Source organism: Mastigoproctus giganteus, chromosome 5 (assembly GCF_048544385.1).
Source record: "Mastigoproctus giganteus isolate SK-2022 chromosome 5, ASM4854438v1, whole genome shotgun sequence".
Classification (NCBI taxonomy): domain Eukaryota; kingdom Metazoa; phylum Arthropoda; class Arachnida; order Uropygi; family Thelyphonidae; genus Mastigoproctus; species Mastigoproctus giganteus.
This window is the reverse complement of record NC_143579.1, coordinates 8,422,900-8,436,827: the sequence shown is the minus strand read 5'-3', so window position 1 is coordinate 8,436,827 and position 13,928 is coordinate 8,422,900. Positions and strand designations below refer to the sequence as shown.

The window sequence follows — 13,928 nt, the reverse complement described above, 5'->3', positions numbered from 1 at the left end:
TCTAGATGATCCTGCAATGCATCTTTAACCAGTGACTCTATTATTTTACATGGAACAGAAGTTAAACTAACTGGTCTGTAATTACTCGTGTCATACTTCGATCCTCCTTTGTGATTTGGGGATACATTTGCACATCTCCAGTCCGTGGGGACCTCCCCTGAGTTCAAGGATGCTCTCATAATTATGGCTAAGGGTTTGCTTAGTTGCTTTGCCGCCTCCTTTAATATAACTGGATAGATCCCATCCATCCCATCCACCCCAGATGCCTTTCTTATGTTTAACTTCAACAATTTCTCCTCCACCTTGATCTCAGTTATTACAAAATGATTAAGCACCTTGCTACAATTTGATAACCTTCTGCCATTTTCAAACCTTAATAATTCCTCATGTGTGAATGTGGATGCAAAATACTCATTAAGTTTGTTTGCTATCTGAGCAGGATCATCAACAGTCGAACCATCGATATCAAGTGGACCAATCAGATTCATCCCCTTCCTCTTAGAGTTTATATAAGTAAAGAAATCCTTGCTGTTTTTCTTAGCATGCTTTGCCAAAGATTTCTCGTAATCTGCCTTCGCCTGCCTAACCTCCTTTGTGACCTGATTACAGACTAGTTTATATCTGCCATAGGCTTCTGAGTCGCTGGATAATTTACATGCATCCCATGCATTTTCTTTTCTGCCACAAGCCTCATTAATTCATCCGACATCCATTTAGGCCTGAACCTTGAACGGGAATTCATGACGCCGACCTGGTAAAGAAATATGTTGTCCGATGTGTCTATCCTATACCTCTCTATGCCGCAACCATTTGGTCCTCTGCTCCCACAACACACTTCAACAAGTTCCTCAGCCTGGAATACTGGCTCCTGAAATGGCTCAACTGGCGGACTGGCAACCAATACACCATTTCTAGGGCTCAGTTCTACATAAATCTGGAAGTCACCCCATGGAAACAACAGATTGTGGCAGCAAATCTTCTTACACTTGCCAGACTAATCACAAGACGACTCGACACCCCTGACATCACTGATTTAATAAAAACTCCACGCATTGCCGGAAGGAATCAAATGGACCCAAGGCTCCCACTCACAATCAGCTTGAACAACCTGAAAGGATTGAGACGCATGTTCCCAGGAAACACGGTAGATTTGATGAACAATCTAGCCATCGACCTGGATAGATTCTGCGAACAGCATTCATACAGACGTCAGAAGCTAAAGGACACATATGCAAACATACACTTATGAGACGCCACCAGAAGGAAAATGCCACCACAATGCATCCCGTTAAAGATAGGTGAAGCCATCACTGGTCCTCTCTTAGAATCTACTACTCCAAAGACGCCTGGCTGCACTATTACGTTCAAGATTGAAGAATTGAAGAGATACCACGTGTAACAACCGGTGAAGGACTGCCTCATTTCTTTATATTTTGTATATTTCCCTCATGCTTATGTAATTTATAGCAATTTAGAGAAAATAATATCCTTTAATTCTGTTAATTATGTAAAATAATAAACACTAAGTTCTGTACCTGTCGGGTTAGGCATACATGGGCCCCATGTAACCGCCAGGCACATGTCCCTGTCTTAACCTCTGTGTGTAATATCACCCCCCTAGCTTCTAGCTGTCCAGGGGGTGGCTCTTTGGCAGAGCAATAAACAGATTTAATAAATAAATAAATATTTCCTAGTTGGTATGGAAAGCCTAGTAGCCTCCAAGATTAATTCCTTGAATGCTTCCCACTTAGAATTTACTGTTGATAACATCGTCAGTTGATCCATCCCACTGTACAGAATTTAAAAACTGTCTGAGACCACTGTAGTCACCTTTACGGAAGCAAAAACCCTTCCCTTTACCTCTGATGGTAGTTACCTCTTTAAGTAAATCCCACATCAGTACACTGTGATCGCTGCCACCTAGTGGTTCCTTTATCTGCAAATTCTTAATACACGAATGATCACTGCTGATAACCAGATCAAGAGTATTACCCTCTCTGGTTGTCTCTCGAACATGCTGCTGCGGAAAATAATCATCCAATAAATCCACAAAAGTAAGACTTTTGTGGATTTATTTGATAATGAGCCTTCGTGGGTAGCACAGTTGGCAATAACCATCCTTCCCATACCGGGTGAAAAATGACCTGAGTTCGAATCGCGCCAATGATGCGAGGAATTTTTATGGGTCTTTTTCACAACGTGGCTGAGTTAGTGGTCTCAGGCGAGGAATATATATATTTTTTTCCCCTCACTCGGGTTTTTTTGTCCAGCAAAAAGCAAATCTACCATAGACCGCATGCAATTTACAGACATATATACAGAGCAATATGGCCTAAGTTGCTGATGCGCCTCGATAACCACCATTAAACTTTAAATTCCTAAATCAACGTCACTAATAACTATCAGTGAGAGCAAAGATTCAAAACTGAACCTTGGATCTCACAAGGTTCAGTTTTTTATCGTTTACTGTGACATCGGTCAGCCAAAAAAAATTTATAACCACTCTCCGTCTCATATCACTTAGCCAACCTGCGCGGGTAATAATTATAAGCACCTTCTTTTATGGGCTGTTTTCACTGGCTAAGTTAATCAGTCCCAGGAGTGGATAAAGGTTTCTTCACCCCTCGCAGCGGTTTTTCGTCGGCAGAACAGAAAACTCGACCACAAACACACTCAATTTATGTACATAATTCACATGGTAGATGAGATCATTCTCGAACACTTATAAACGAAATACACAAAACTAACAACAAAGGATATTTCTGAATGATTGGTTCTATTTTATAAATTACAGCTCATCCTAAATTTATATTATTGCAAAACAGTCTAGAATCAACTACAATCTTCTATCACAGGGGTGGCCAACGAGTCGATCGCGGATTTAATTTCGGTCGATCACGATGAATTTTAAATGTACAGTCATCCCTCGATTTGTGCACCTTGTGCAGTGTAATTTTTGAGATGGTAGATCGCGCACATTTTGAAGGAAAAAAGTAGATCGCATCACAAATTAAGTTGGCCACTCATGTTCTATAATATTGAAACAATACTCCCACTTTCTAGAATATTTTAGAATCATTTACAAAGTTCAGGAATCTTCAGTAACATTCTAAATATTCTCTAATATCTATAAATTTCTTAAATATTATGTAAGTTTATTTTATTTTTATACATAACAGAAAATATATTAATAAAAATTGGCAAACAAGTTGACCCTATTTTAATAAAAAGTTTGAAAATTAAGAAAAATGAAATGCGATTACACACTTTTGGCGGAAATGTATATTATGTGCAAAAATTCATAAATTCGTGACTCCTCTGGTAGGTTTGCTTGTTTGGTTGGGCGAAAAACCCGAGTTTCCAGAAGAAAAATTCTTCCCATTCTCTCCTCAGACTGACTAACTCAGTCACGGAATGAAAAAAAAAAAAAAAAAAAAAAAACCCATGATGGGGTGAGTATAACTACTGTGTTACTTTCGAAGACAGTCATGTTGGTCAGATATGATCTCTCCTTAGAAAATAAATGCTTTAATGATTGTCTTATCAGGGGCGTCGAGCGCCAGCATGGTCCCTGAGGCAAACAGCCTCACCAAGTTAGTCCACCATTTTTTATAGAGAGCTCGGACTTCGATTCCAGGCCACTTTGCAAATCAACTGACTGGGTGTCCCTCCAGAAGGAGGGACACCCAGTCAGCGCTTGTGCCTTATCGCCCCATTTCTATCCAGGTGACCTTGTATTGCTTAATCAGGGAGTCCATAATTTGCTCTGCAGTAGAAGACAAAACCGTAGGAGAAATTTGCGCGTCTCCAATCTGTAGAGACCTCCCCTGAATCCAAGGATGCTCTCATTATTAGAGCTAAAGTTTTGATTACCTATTTCGCTGCTACTTTTAATACAATTGGATAGATTCCGTTAGCATCAAGTGCTTTGTTTACCCTTGCCTACAGCAAATGCCTTTCCACCTTCCTTCCAATTATCATAAAATCATTTAATTCCCACTCAATATTAGATAAACTTTTGTATTATTTTGCCCTCTTCCACTAAATTAATCGTTAGACCTGACATCCATTTTGGTCTAAACCTTAAACAACATCTCTTAGTTTGTATAAATACATCTTCACCTCAAAACACGGGCAGGTCTAAAATTTTAAAGGCCAGAATCAGTGCCAGAGTTTCATGAGGATTAAATCCAATCAATCATGAAGAAAACTTGAATGCATTCCCAACCAAATATTATTATTATATGGAAACCAAAATATATTTTTTATACCCTAAAGCTTTTTTTTTGCTTTTTTTTCACTCCGTGGTGAAAAAAAAAACTTATCATGGACTTAGTCGGTCTCAGGCGTAGACAGCAAGGTCTTTTCCCTCCCGGAAACTCGGTTGTTTTTTCGTCCAGCAAAACAGGTAAATCTACAGAGAACACACGCAATTTATGAACAAAACACACATGGGTAACATAAGTAAGTTCTTGGGCAGTTCTAATATGATAGTTATTTATTTATTTATTATTATTTCTGTCTTTGGTTGGACTATTTAGAACATCGCAATCACGTAGCTGGATATTGAGGCTTCCTTTGACGCCGTCAACGTGTGGCGCTCCTCCGCTTATTGCAAGACCACTATCTAATCCAAAGTAATATCCTCAGGTTCATAGCATCACTCTTCTATGATAGGGTACTACAAGTCGATACCTATGGACAATCGCACAAGAGGGCGATCTCTGCTTCCACAAGGAGGAGTCCTATCTGGCTTATTATTTACAGCCATCATTGCGCCTCTTGTCTGTAACAATGAGAAAATCAGCACGTATGCAGATGATATAAAAATTCTAACGCCTATTACTTCCAACAATCACCTTGAAGCCACAGCATGTATCAATAATAATCTCATCACCGTCGCCACTTACCTCAAACAGTATGGACTCTCAATTAACCCACAAAAAACAAAGCTAGTGGTGTTCTCCCAGACTAATCCCTACAATAATAGCCCCAACACTCGATGGAATTGTAATATCTTCCACTCCTACCCATGCGGATTTTTTTTTTTTTTTTTTATGAGAACCCCAAACACGAAAGGTATCAAAACCTATAGTACTTAGTACCATGCATGGGTTGAAGGAGAAGTATGGGGAGAGGGGATGCCGGAAACTTTGCTCTAGAGACTAAACATGGGTTTCACCACTTCAAGCCTCCAATTTGGGAATAGTATTTGATCCAAAACTTCGGTTTCACGCTCATGTAGACAAACTCACGTCCAGAGCAGCCTCTCTCCGATGGGTAGCTAAACAACAACTAATTTATGTTAAGGAGCCTCAGATAATTAAAAAAATCATCAGAACTTATATAATCTATTCTCCACTTCTCTATGCTGCTGAAGTGTGAGCATCAGCAGTTACTACAACGAAGAAACCAATCCTCGCTGCAGAATTCTGGCTCCTTAAATGAGCTAATCGAAAAGCTTGTCTCCCACCACAGGACAGAACTACAGTCTTAGCCACTTCACTGGGGATGCAGCGACTGCCTGCTATCATTGAAATACACCGACTGATAGCTACAGTTAAAATGATCACGGGTCAGATCTCAACACCGTCCATTTGGGATTCGGTTACTGGCAAATACCCAAACCAGAACTTCGGTCAACCCCGATGCTCTGCTCAAAGTATCGGAAGCTTCATATCTCAGACCGCTTCCTTCCAAACCAAATGCTACCGGAAGAACAGCACCCAGCACCTCGACGCTGACCTGCATACGTTTTGCAGCAATAAAACCCACAGGAAAGAAGTGTTAGCAGCTCGCTCCAATCTCAGAATAGAATAAGAACAAGTTCGTGCGCCCTCCACTCAGTAACGGGACAATTGCAACTTCACTTATATCTATGTACATTGTATTGTATTCATTTAGTTGCAATAGACTCTCTCTCTCTCTCTCTCGTGCTCGAAACCGAGTGAAAAAGGAAAGTTATTCTTTTTATGGTAGCTGTTGAAGCCGTACTGTTCTAATAGCAGGGCAGTTTAATGGCTGCGAAACCAAAGGAAACTTGATTCTGTCAGTAGAAGTCAAAAAGTATATGAAGATGAAAAATCCTAATCCTTCTTTTATGGAGGGCTGTTAAATCCTTTACTCTTGTAGTATGGACTGATTGAGGGTTTAGAAATCACAAGGAACTTGTTTGCACGAATACCAGATTACAAAGAAAGAAAATTAAAGAAGAAAGATGTTCAGCTTTCTATCAAAACTGGTAGCGTTTGTTAAAGGCTGGACAGTAAGAAAAATCTTGGTTAACGCAAAACAACGTGTACCACTCTAAGAGCACGAATGATTTGAAAGTTTGGTCAGAACGAGACTTACGTAAAATTATAGTATCCTTCATCATTTACTTTCTTTATTTTCAGTTTTATGGAAACAGCCGTTTTCCTTTCTCAGTCCTCAATCCCTCCATGATACTATGGATGTTTTCCAAGCTGATTACATCCTTCCACTTTAATTTGGGTCTTCTTAGGCTTCTTCTGCCTTTTGGGTTCGGTTCCTCCCTTCCAACTGTTTACGGTTTCAATTTCAGATTCATCTCATTGGAGAACTTCTATCTTTGTCCCTTGATGATTTCTGTGCATTCATTTCTGCAGTTTCGTTTATTTGCTGAGTTTTTTAATACACAGAGCAGTATGGTCTTAGTCGCTGATGCTCCTAAAACCCTACACAACAACAACAACAACAACGTTGAACAGTTCTACTTTGAAGTTTTCAGTAATATGTTCATTTGTGTCTAAAATCTTTAGTGGACTGGTTTAGTGGACTCTTTACCGGGTTTATTTTTGTTTACCCCACTATTTATGATCATGTATTCTCGTGTTTTTGTCACGATTTTTCTTTTTTATTTGTTTCTAAGGCTGCGCAAATCTTTATTTATATATTTTTCAATTCTTCTGAGATGTTTTCTTTGCTGTTAATAGATCTAACGTTCCAGCATCCGACTTTTATTATTCGTTTTTTTCCATTTCCTATCCCTTTTCCGTTTTACAGTCTGTACCAACTTGTCCATCCGACTGTTCTTCTGAATGGATCTCTGAATATCTTAGAAGTGTGTTACTGGCCTTTCTTCTTCGATGAGTACTTCTTTTAGTCTCATCCTTCATTCGGTAAACCTACTCGGCTTGGGTTGCCCTGCTGGTAGCTATGTTATAGCTCTCAGGCCCATTACTATACTCAAGTCCCCACCACCACAACAAGGTAGAGGTACCAGCGGTGGTGGTACAGTTGGTACCTTTACCTTGTCGTGGTGGTGTTTCTGAAAATTACATGTACAAAATTTTAAACCCAGTGTGGACAAATATTTTCTTGTTTCCAAACTTCAAACTTTCCACAGAACTTTTTAAGGAATCACTACAAAAGAAAACAGATTGTGGGTTGTATGAATGGAAATAGTTCTCTCGACAAGATTACCAAGAAGAAGTTTACTAAATTTACTGTTTACAGCATGACTTGGTTTGCATTTTTTGGCTAGCATTCATGGAATTGACATGATTTCTTGAGTGGTTACCTAAAAATTTCAGGGCCAAATTGAGGTCATTTTATACCAAAATTAGTCCTGAAAGGGCCTTTTACATTTTTAAAAGGATCATTTGTTTTCGAAAACATTAAAGTATACATGTATTGAAAGCTTAATATTTGAAAACATTCGCAACACTGAGAATGCAGAATGGATTCACAAAACTTTTATATTCACCTCAGGTGATATTTACAGAAGAAAAAATTGAAAACTTCTCAAAAACAAATAATTTTTTGATAAACATTACCAAAAATGAATTGTTTTCATAATATTTGATATTCTCAAAAATGTAAATTGTTGGCACAACATTATTTAAATAGATACTTTGTAAATTTTATTCTCTTAAATTCTAGAGACAAAGAAGTGCCTTCTTTTATCGAAGTCTCAAAGGCGCCTGTGCAAAAACTGGATCTTTTATTTTGATAAATTCCTGTTGTTTTGGTCAGACTTCGAAATTGCACGCAAGACAAAAAAGTGCATTCATCTTTACGTTAGGTCTGCTATCAAGCATAAACTTTGGAGAATAAAATGAGGAAAATTTCAAGAGCTGCCTCAGTCTATGGCAACAAAAGAAAAGTAAAATGTGAAGAATAATTTAAAATCTATATTAAAAGTTATGCCTTAGGAATGTAATACTGGAGAACACATAAAATAGTTATCTTTTAATATTAATCAAAGGTAAAGTGTATGCAGAAGTAATCCTCAACCTAAACGAATCACAAATGAAAAGAAAACAGAAATTGATATATTTCCAGTGAGATAGATGAACATTTAACCAAAAATGTTATCAATTATGAATAAATAAGTCTGTTTTCCTCTTCATTCTTCCTCATCCATCAGTTTAATTGCGATACATCAACTGAAATCAATGAGAAATATTATGTTTGAAATTTGTTTCTCTTCGAAAGATTGAGGAAGAAGGCGCTAAAGAAGAAACCCGAATAATCCGTCAACGTTTAAATAGCTCTCCGAGGGAACACCCATGATAAGGGAAAAGTTAAGGCGGGAGGGGGGGGGAAGAAGCAGTGACAAGGAATAAGTTAATGGAGTGTGTAATTACCTCACGGAAAACTAAAGCAGTGCGGATGAACTTTTCATAATCCAACATCTGTTTACAACTGGGCATTCTCGTTCGTGAACTTCCTCTATTCAACGCGTGTTATCTCTTCGAGCAATTAGTATCCAACGAAGAGATTCCTAATGTGTCCGGTCGCTGTAACACATCGATTACTTGACTTGAGAGGTCGCGTCGTGAGTCGGCAGAAGCTCCGCCACAATTCTGGACCTGTCAGTCACGAGGCCGTGACCTATCACCACCCAAAGCATCCCCGCGATAGGTTAGGAGCTCTGGAAGGCGGGACCTGACAGGCTTAATGTTCTCATCGTCTTCTCTTCTCTAGCCCGGCCCCGTTGCGCCTGACTCCCACCCCTTTGTGCTAAGCGCGCACCCAGCGGAGGTTATCCGAGCTGGCGACTAGGGAATGGATATCAGTGGCGTTCTTCCCCTGAGGGCTAATCCGTTTAGCATTGCATCTCTAATGTCCGACTCCACGAGTGAGTACCTTCCCCAGCTACAGCCGTTGGCTGCCGCTGGCGGTTCTCACATTGTCAGTATGTCGCGTTCCCTAGGTACGGAGTGTTGCTACGATTGGTCAGGAAATGGCATCCACACAGTGCCCGTAACCGCTTCCGCGTGTTATTCCAGCACCCCAGTGAAGGATATGGAAGGTAGGGTAGTTCATTATCTCTTAATTTGGAAGCGTCATGATTAGTGTCTTACTGAAGCAGAAATGACAGATTTTTTTTTCTTTAAATAGGAGTTTGTTTAAGTGACTTCGGTAATCTTTTAATTATGCTGGCACCAACGTGATAAATCTTCTTGATGGAAGAAATGTGTGCTGTGTTTTAATGACGGTTCAATGTTGTAAATTGGGACAATTAAGTGGATTGCTCGTAAACGAACTGTTGAAGATTCGAATTCCGAGTTTGATTTTTGTCTTTCTACTTTCTCTTTCACAAATGATTTTCCTTTTTTTGAAATCGGTCGCTACGAAACACCTCCCACTGTTTTCAACCGACTATTGCAACCTTTTCATTCAACACTCACTTCCACCCCACCACGTAGTACTTGAAGATTTGTGAAACATTCGAAGCTTCATGTTAGGAAGCGAGTGTTGAATGAATGGGGTTGCAACAGTCCGTTGTAAATGAAAAGTGTTACATGGGCAGCAGTTACTTTCTCTACTGTGAAATGTTCGATCGTCCTTCCAAGAGGTGTCTTCGATTAATTCATTTTTGCTCTTCGAAAGGTGAGATTACGTGTGAATTTTGGTGATTTTTTGTTCGTTTACAAGAACTATATAATAACTAAAGATTTCCTGTTATGATAACCACATCGTGCATTTTCTGACCAAGTTTTATTGTAAGGGATGAAAAACCACTCAACACTCGCTGAAAGTTGGCTAATTTGGCCACGCTGTGAAAAAATATCATGAATTAAAGTTCCCTGATCAGCTAGCCTGTTTCAAAACCAACGATTTAAACGAATTGTAACCGTTTATTAGATTATGATATTGAGAAAACCTGCAATCAGATATAAAATTTTGGTCCCAAATGCGATAAAAATAATTTCTGCACTTTTTTTTTTACGGTGAATCAAATAATCAAGTCAGACAATTAGCAATTGGATCCGTTCAAACTCATTATTGTTTCCGGGTTCTAACCGGTCTTAAGATGCCAGTGGACTGTGGCTTCTGAAATCGAAAAGGCCATCGGAAGATGACCTTAGACCACACGTGCCACGTAAGCCAGAAGAATGGATCCGTGTGCCGAGCAACGAGAATCGCTTATTTTAGTTCTGATATCGCTAAAGTGGTTAGGTGAAAACCCAAGGGATTCTGAGTGGAGAGAAAACTGGTGGCATTAATCTATTATGGAGAATTCAAACTATATTGCTTTTATATGTATAAGTTAGGTGAATCTAGATTATTGGGATCTTGAATTTATGGTGCAACTTACTTAAATTTAACAAGTAGCCTTTCCGATTTGAGTTTTTTTAGAATTACTAGGTAGATGTCAGTACAAAAATTGTCATATTAGGGCCACCCAAGAACTAAGCTATATGTCCATAAATTGCTTGTTCTCTGGTCGAGTTGCCTCTTTTTTTGCTGGATGAAAATATCCTAGTTTCTGAAGGGAGAACTTGCTGTTTATGCCTGAGACCGACTAACTCAGCCACGGAGTAAAATTAGCCCATAAAAGTTCCTCGTGCCATTGATGGGATTCAGACCCTAGCATTTTCACCCGATGCAGGAAGGACAGTGATTATAAGCACTGTGCTACCAGCGCAGATAAGCATGTCCATACAAATTGTAGAAGGTCGCAGACTTTGCCTATAAAAAAGAACAAAATAAGAAAGAAAGAAAAAAAAAAAAGAGATGCCAATGAGTATAAGTTGTAAGGAACACCAGCAGTACGAAGATGCTGCGGCTTAAAACTGCATTTGAGTGACAGCAGCAAACATTAATTCCAGACTTTATGACGGTTCTGTTTGCTTGTTTGTTTGTTTTGTTTAGTTGCATTCCATAATGTTTTCTGTAATGTAATCTGTTTTTCTTTTTGTCAACTACCAAAATGGTTAATCAGACTATTCAGAAAATGAAAAAGATTGCAGAAAACACTTACATCCTTAAACAATCCCACTCAACATAACCCATAACAAGAAAGTCAGGAGCGCCCACAACACCCACTTAGAAATTGCGCGGTCATTAATAATTATTGAGTAAGAACAGATTACAAAATTATAAAATGGTTGTCGCACAAAGTACGATATACGAATGTATATTCTTTTTTCCTTTATCAAAGAAGAAAAAATATCTCTGTATATCTCTTACAATGCTCAAAAAAAAAGAAATACAAAGCTTTATTTATAGTACTACCTCACAAATACTTGTTGGAACAAAAATTATAAATGATAGGTACCTCCAAAAAAAGAAACAAAAAGTGTTTGTTTTTTTGAGAGGAGGAAACACAATGAGGCATGGTATTTTGGTTCGGTAAATCGAGTGTCTTCTATACGTCGATATGCCAAGTTGCTGGATGAAAATTGAAAGTTTCCTGGAAAAATAAACCTGTGTGGTGATTATAAATAAATAACAACACTCGTTTAATTGCCATAGCAATTAAACGAAAGCAATTAAACCGCCTTCAAAGTCTAGGATCATGTCTCGTCTAGACGGGAAGGACCTCCAACAAAACAGGCAAAGCGCATTTGGTCAGAGTAAGGTTATAAAGTTTGGGTAATAATAATCCCACATGAAAGCAGCAAACTTAAATATATAATAAAAAAAGAGAGTGAAGAGTAATTGGGCAATCCAACATTAGGATAAGATTAAAACCGATATTTTGCCAGGATAGAGTTGATGTTTATCTATGATGCAAAGGAATTTTGCTAGAAGGGACAAAGAGGTAATTATTCCATTGCATAAAGCTTAGTTTAGTGGTGTAATAGAGTTTTAGCGTTCAAATTTCAAGAAGAACGTGTACTTTCGATCGAGGTACTATAAGATCGAGGTACTTAAGGCTTTGAGGCCTTTAATGAATTAAATAACGGGGATATCTTTGCACTTTAATAGTAAGGAAGGATACTGATAGATGGAATACAGTATAAGAACATTTCGTTTCAGCCAAAAGGTTATTAACTGGTAATATATAGTAAATTACCACCTGATCTCTTGTAGAATTGGACAGCTTAAGAAAATTTAGGGAAGACTTGCACAAACATCTAGTTGAAAACAGATGTTAAAGCCTGACTATTGGAAAATCCCAAAAGTACTGCCAAAAGTAGCCACCATATGTATGATAATTGTATTGGATGGAGATATTGTAAATGTATATCAAAAGGAAATCATCCAGAACTAAATGCGCTCTGCGGATATTTTGCATCTCAAGAGAGGTAGTTGAAATGGAGGGACTGTCTTCCGTATAAAACAATAATATCTGGTCGCTTTAATATAATAATTTAATAAGCAGGTTTTCCTTTCTGAAAGGTATGCAAATAGGCAGAGGAAATTCTAATGTTTCATTTGAAGTAGTTTTTTTAAATTATAACCTTCTCCCAAATTATGTTGAATTATAGTAGAATCCGGGCTTATTTTCTGTTCATCTCGGCTTGGTCTACAAACGATTGTACTATGCGCAAAAAAAAGAAAGAAAAGAAAATTATTTCGCACCACATGTGTATTTACGTTTTAGCACGTGGACAAACAAGGTTTACACACTAAAAGTAATCAGAGTAATGAGACTACAAGCTAGCTTCAGCACTCTTTTAAAGCACGCGTATTGGACATCGTAGCAACAGCTGCGCTTAGAGATTTTCGAACCTTTCTACCACTTAAAGTTACAACCAGAACGGAGCAGAGACTGGTAATTGGAAACTGGAGATTGCACCAAGATGTGGCACGGCTACCAATCTATTTCATCTTCTTAGCACGATTCCACTAATGAGCGATGACACAAGAAGATGAGAACCGTAGTGGTGTTACTTTTCCCTCGTGTTATTTCCCCCACCTTTTCTCGGTCAGTATTTTCCACCTCAGAAGGGAAATAGGCTCTATATCAAAGAATCACAAGACGGAAATGGATTACTATGTACTTTCGGTTTTATTTTTATATGGGCTTACAAGAATTGCTTCAATCTCTTCTCAAGAAACAGCAAATTGCACTAGAATAGAAAACCAAAACGCCCTTTTTCTGTCCATCCTTTCCATATGTATTACAGGATACATATGGAAAGGATGCAGCATTAGACTATTTTTTAATTCTTATTTGAAATGCGAAAGATTTTTGAAATCTTTAGTATTCTTAAATACTTTTTATAGCACAAGCAAGTTGTTGTTGTTGTAGGATTTTAGGAGCATCAGCGTCTAAGGCCATGTTGCTCCGTGTATACTGTCTGTAAATTACATGTGTTCTATGGTCAATTTTCTGTTTTCTGGATGAAAAACCCGAGTTTCCAGGAGAAAAAACTATGCTGCCATCGACTGAGACCGACTAACTCAGCCACGTTGTGAAAAAGGCTCATAAAAATTCCTCACATCATCGATAGGATTCAAACTCAGGTCTTTTCCACCCGGTGTGGGGTGGACGGCGATTTTAAAACCTGTGCTACGCACTAGGGCGTACACACACACACAAGCATGTACAGTAATACTTATTCATTGTATAGCAAGTAGGCAACTATTGGCAATAGCTCACAATTTAAGAGATCGACAGGCTAAAGACGTTAAATAGTCAGAACTTTGAAAATAAGTACGATATACAGGAAAGAGATATGGGAGGAAAGACATTATATAAATGTGATGTTCATTAACCGCAGTAT

The 13,928-nt window shown here is 38.4% G+C and overlaps 1 protein-coding gene across 1 annotated transcript in view; it reads left to right on the top strand.

The window, feature by feature from the left end:
- Positions 1–9,065: 9,065 nt before the first annotated feature.
- Positions 9,066–13,928, top strand: part of LOC150085154 (T-box transcription factor TBX10-like) — a 139,520-nt gene continuing 134,657 nt past the window's right edge. The window contains exon 1 of the mRNA XM_090373054.1: positions 9,066–9,277. Coding sequence (XP_090229180.1) covers positions 9,088–9,277 — 190 coding nt within the window. The 5' untranslated portion in view covers positions 9,066–9,087. The remainder of the gene's footprint in view (positions 9,278–13,928) is intronic.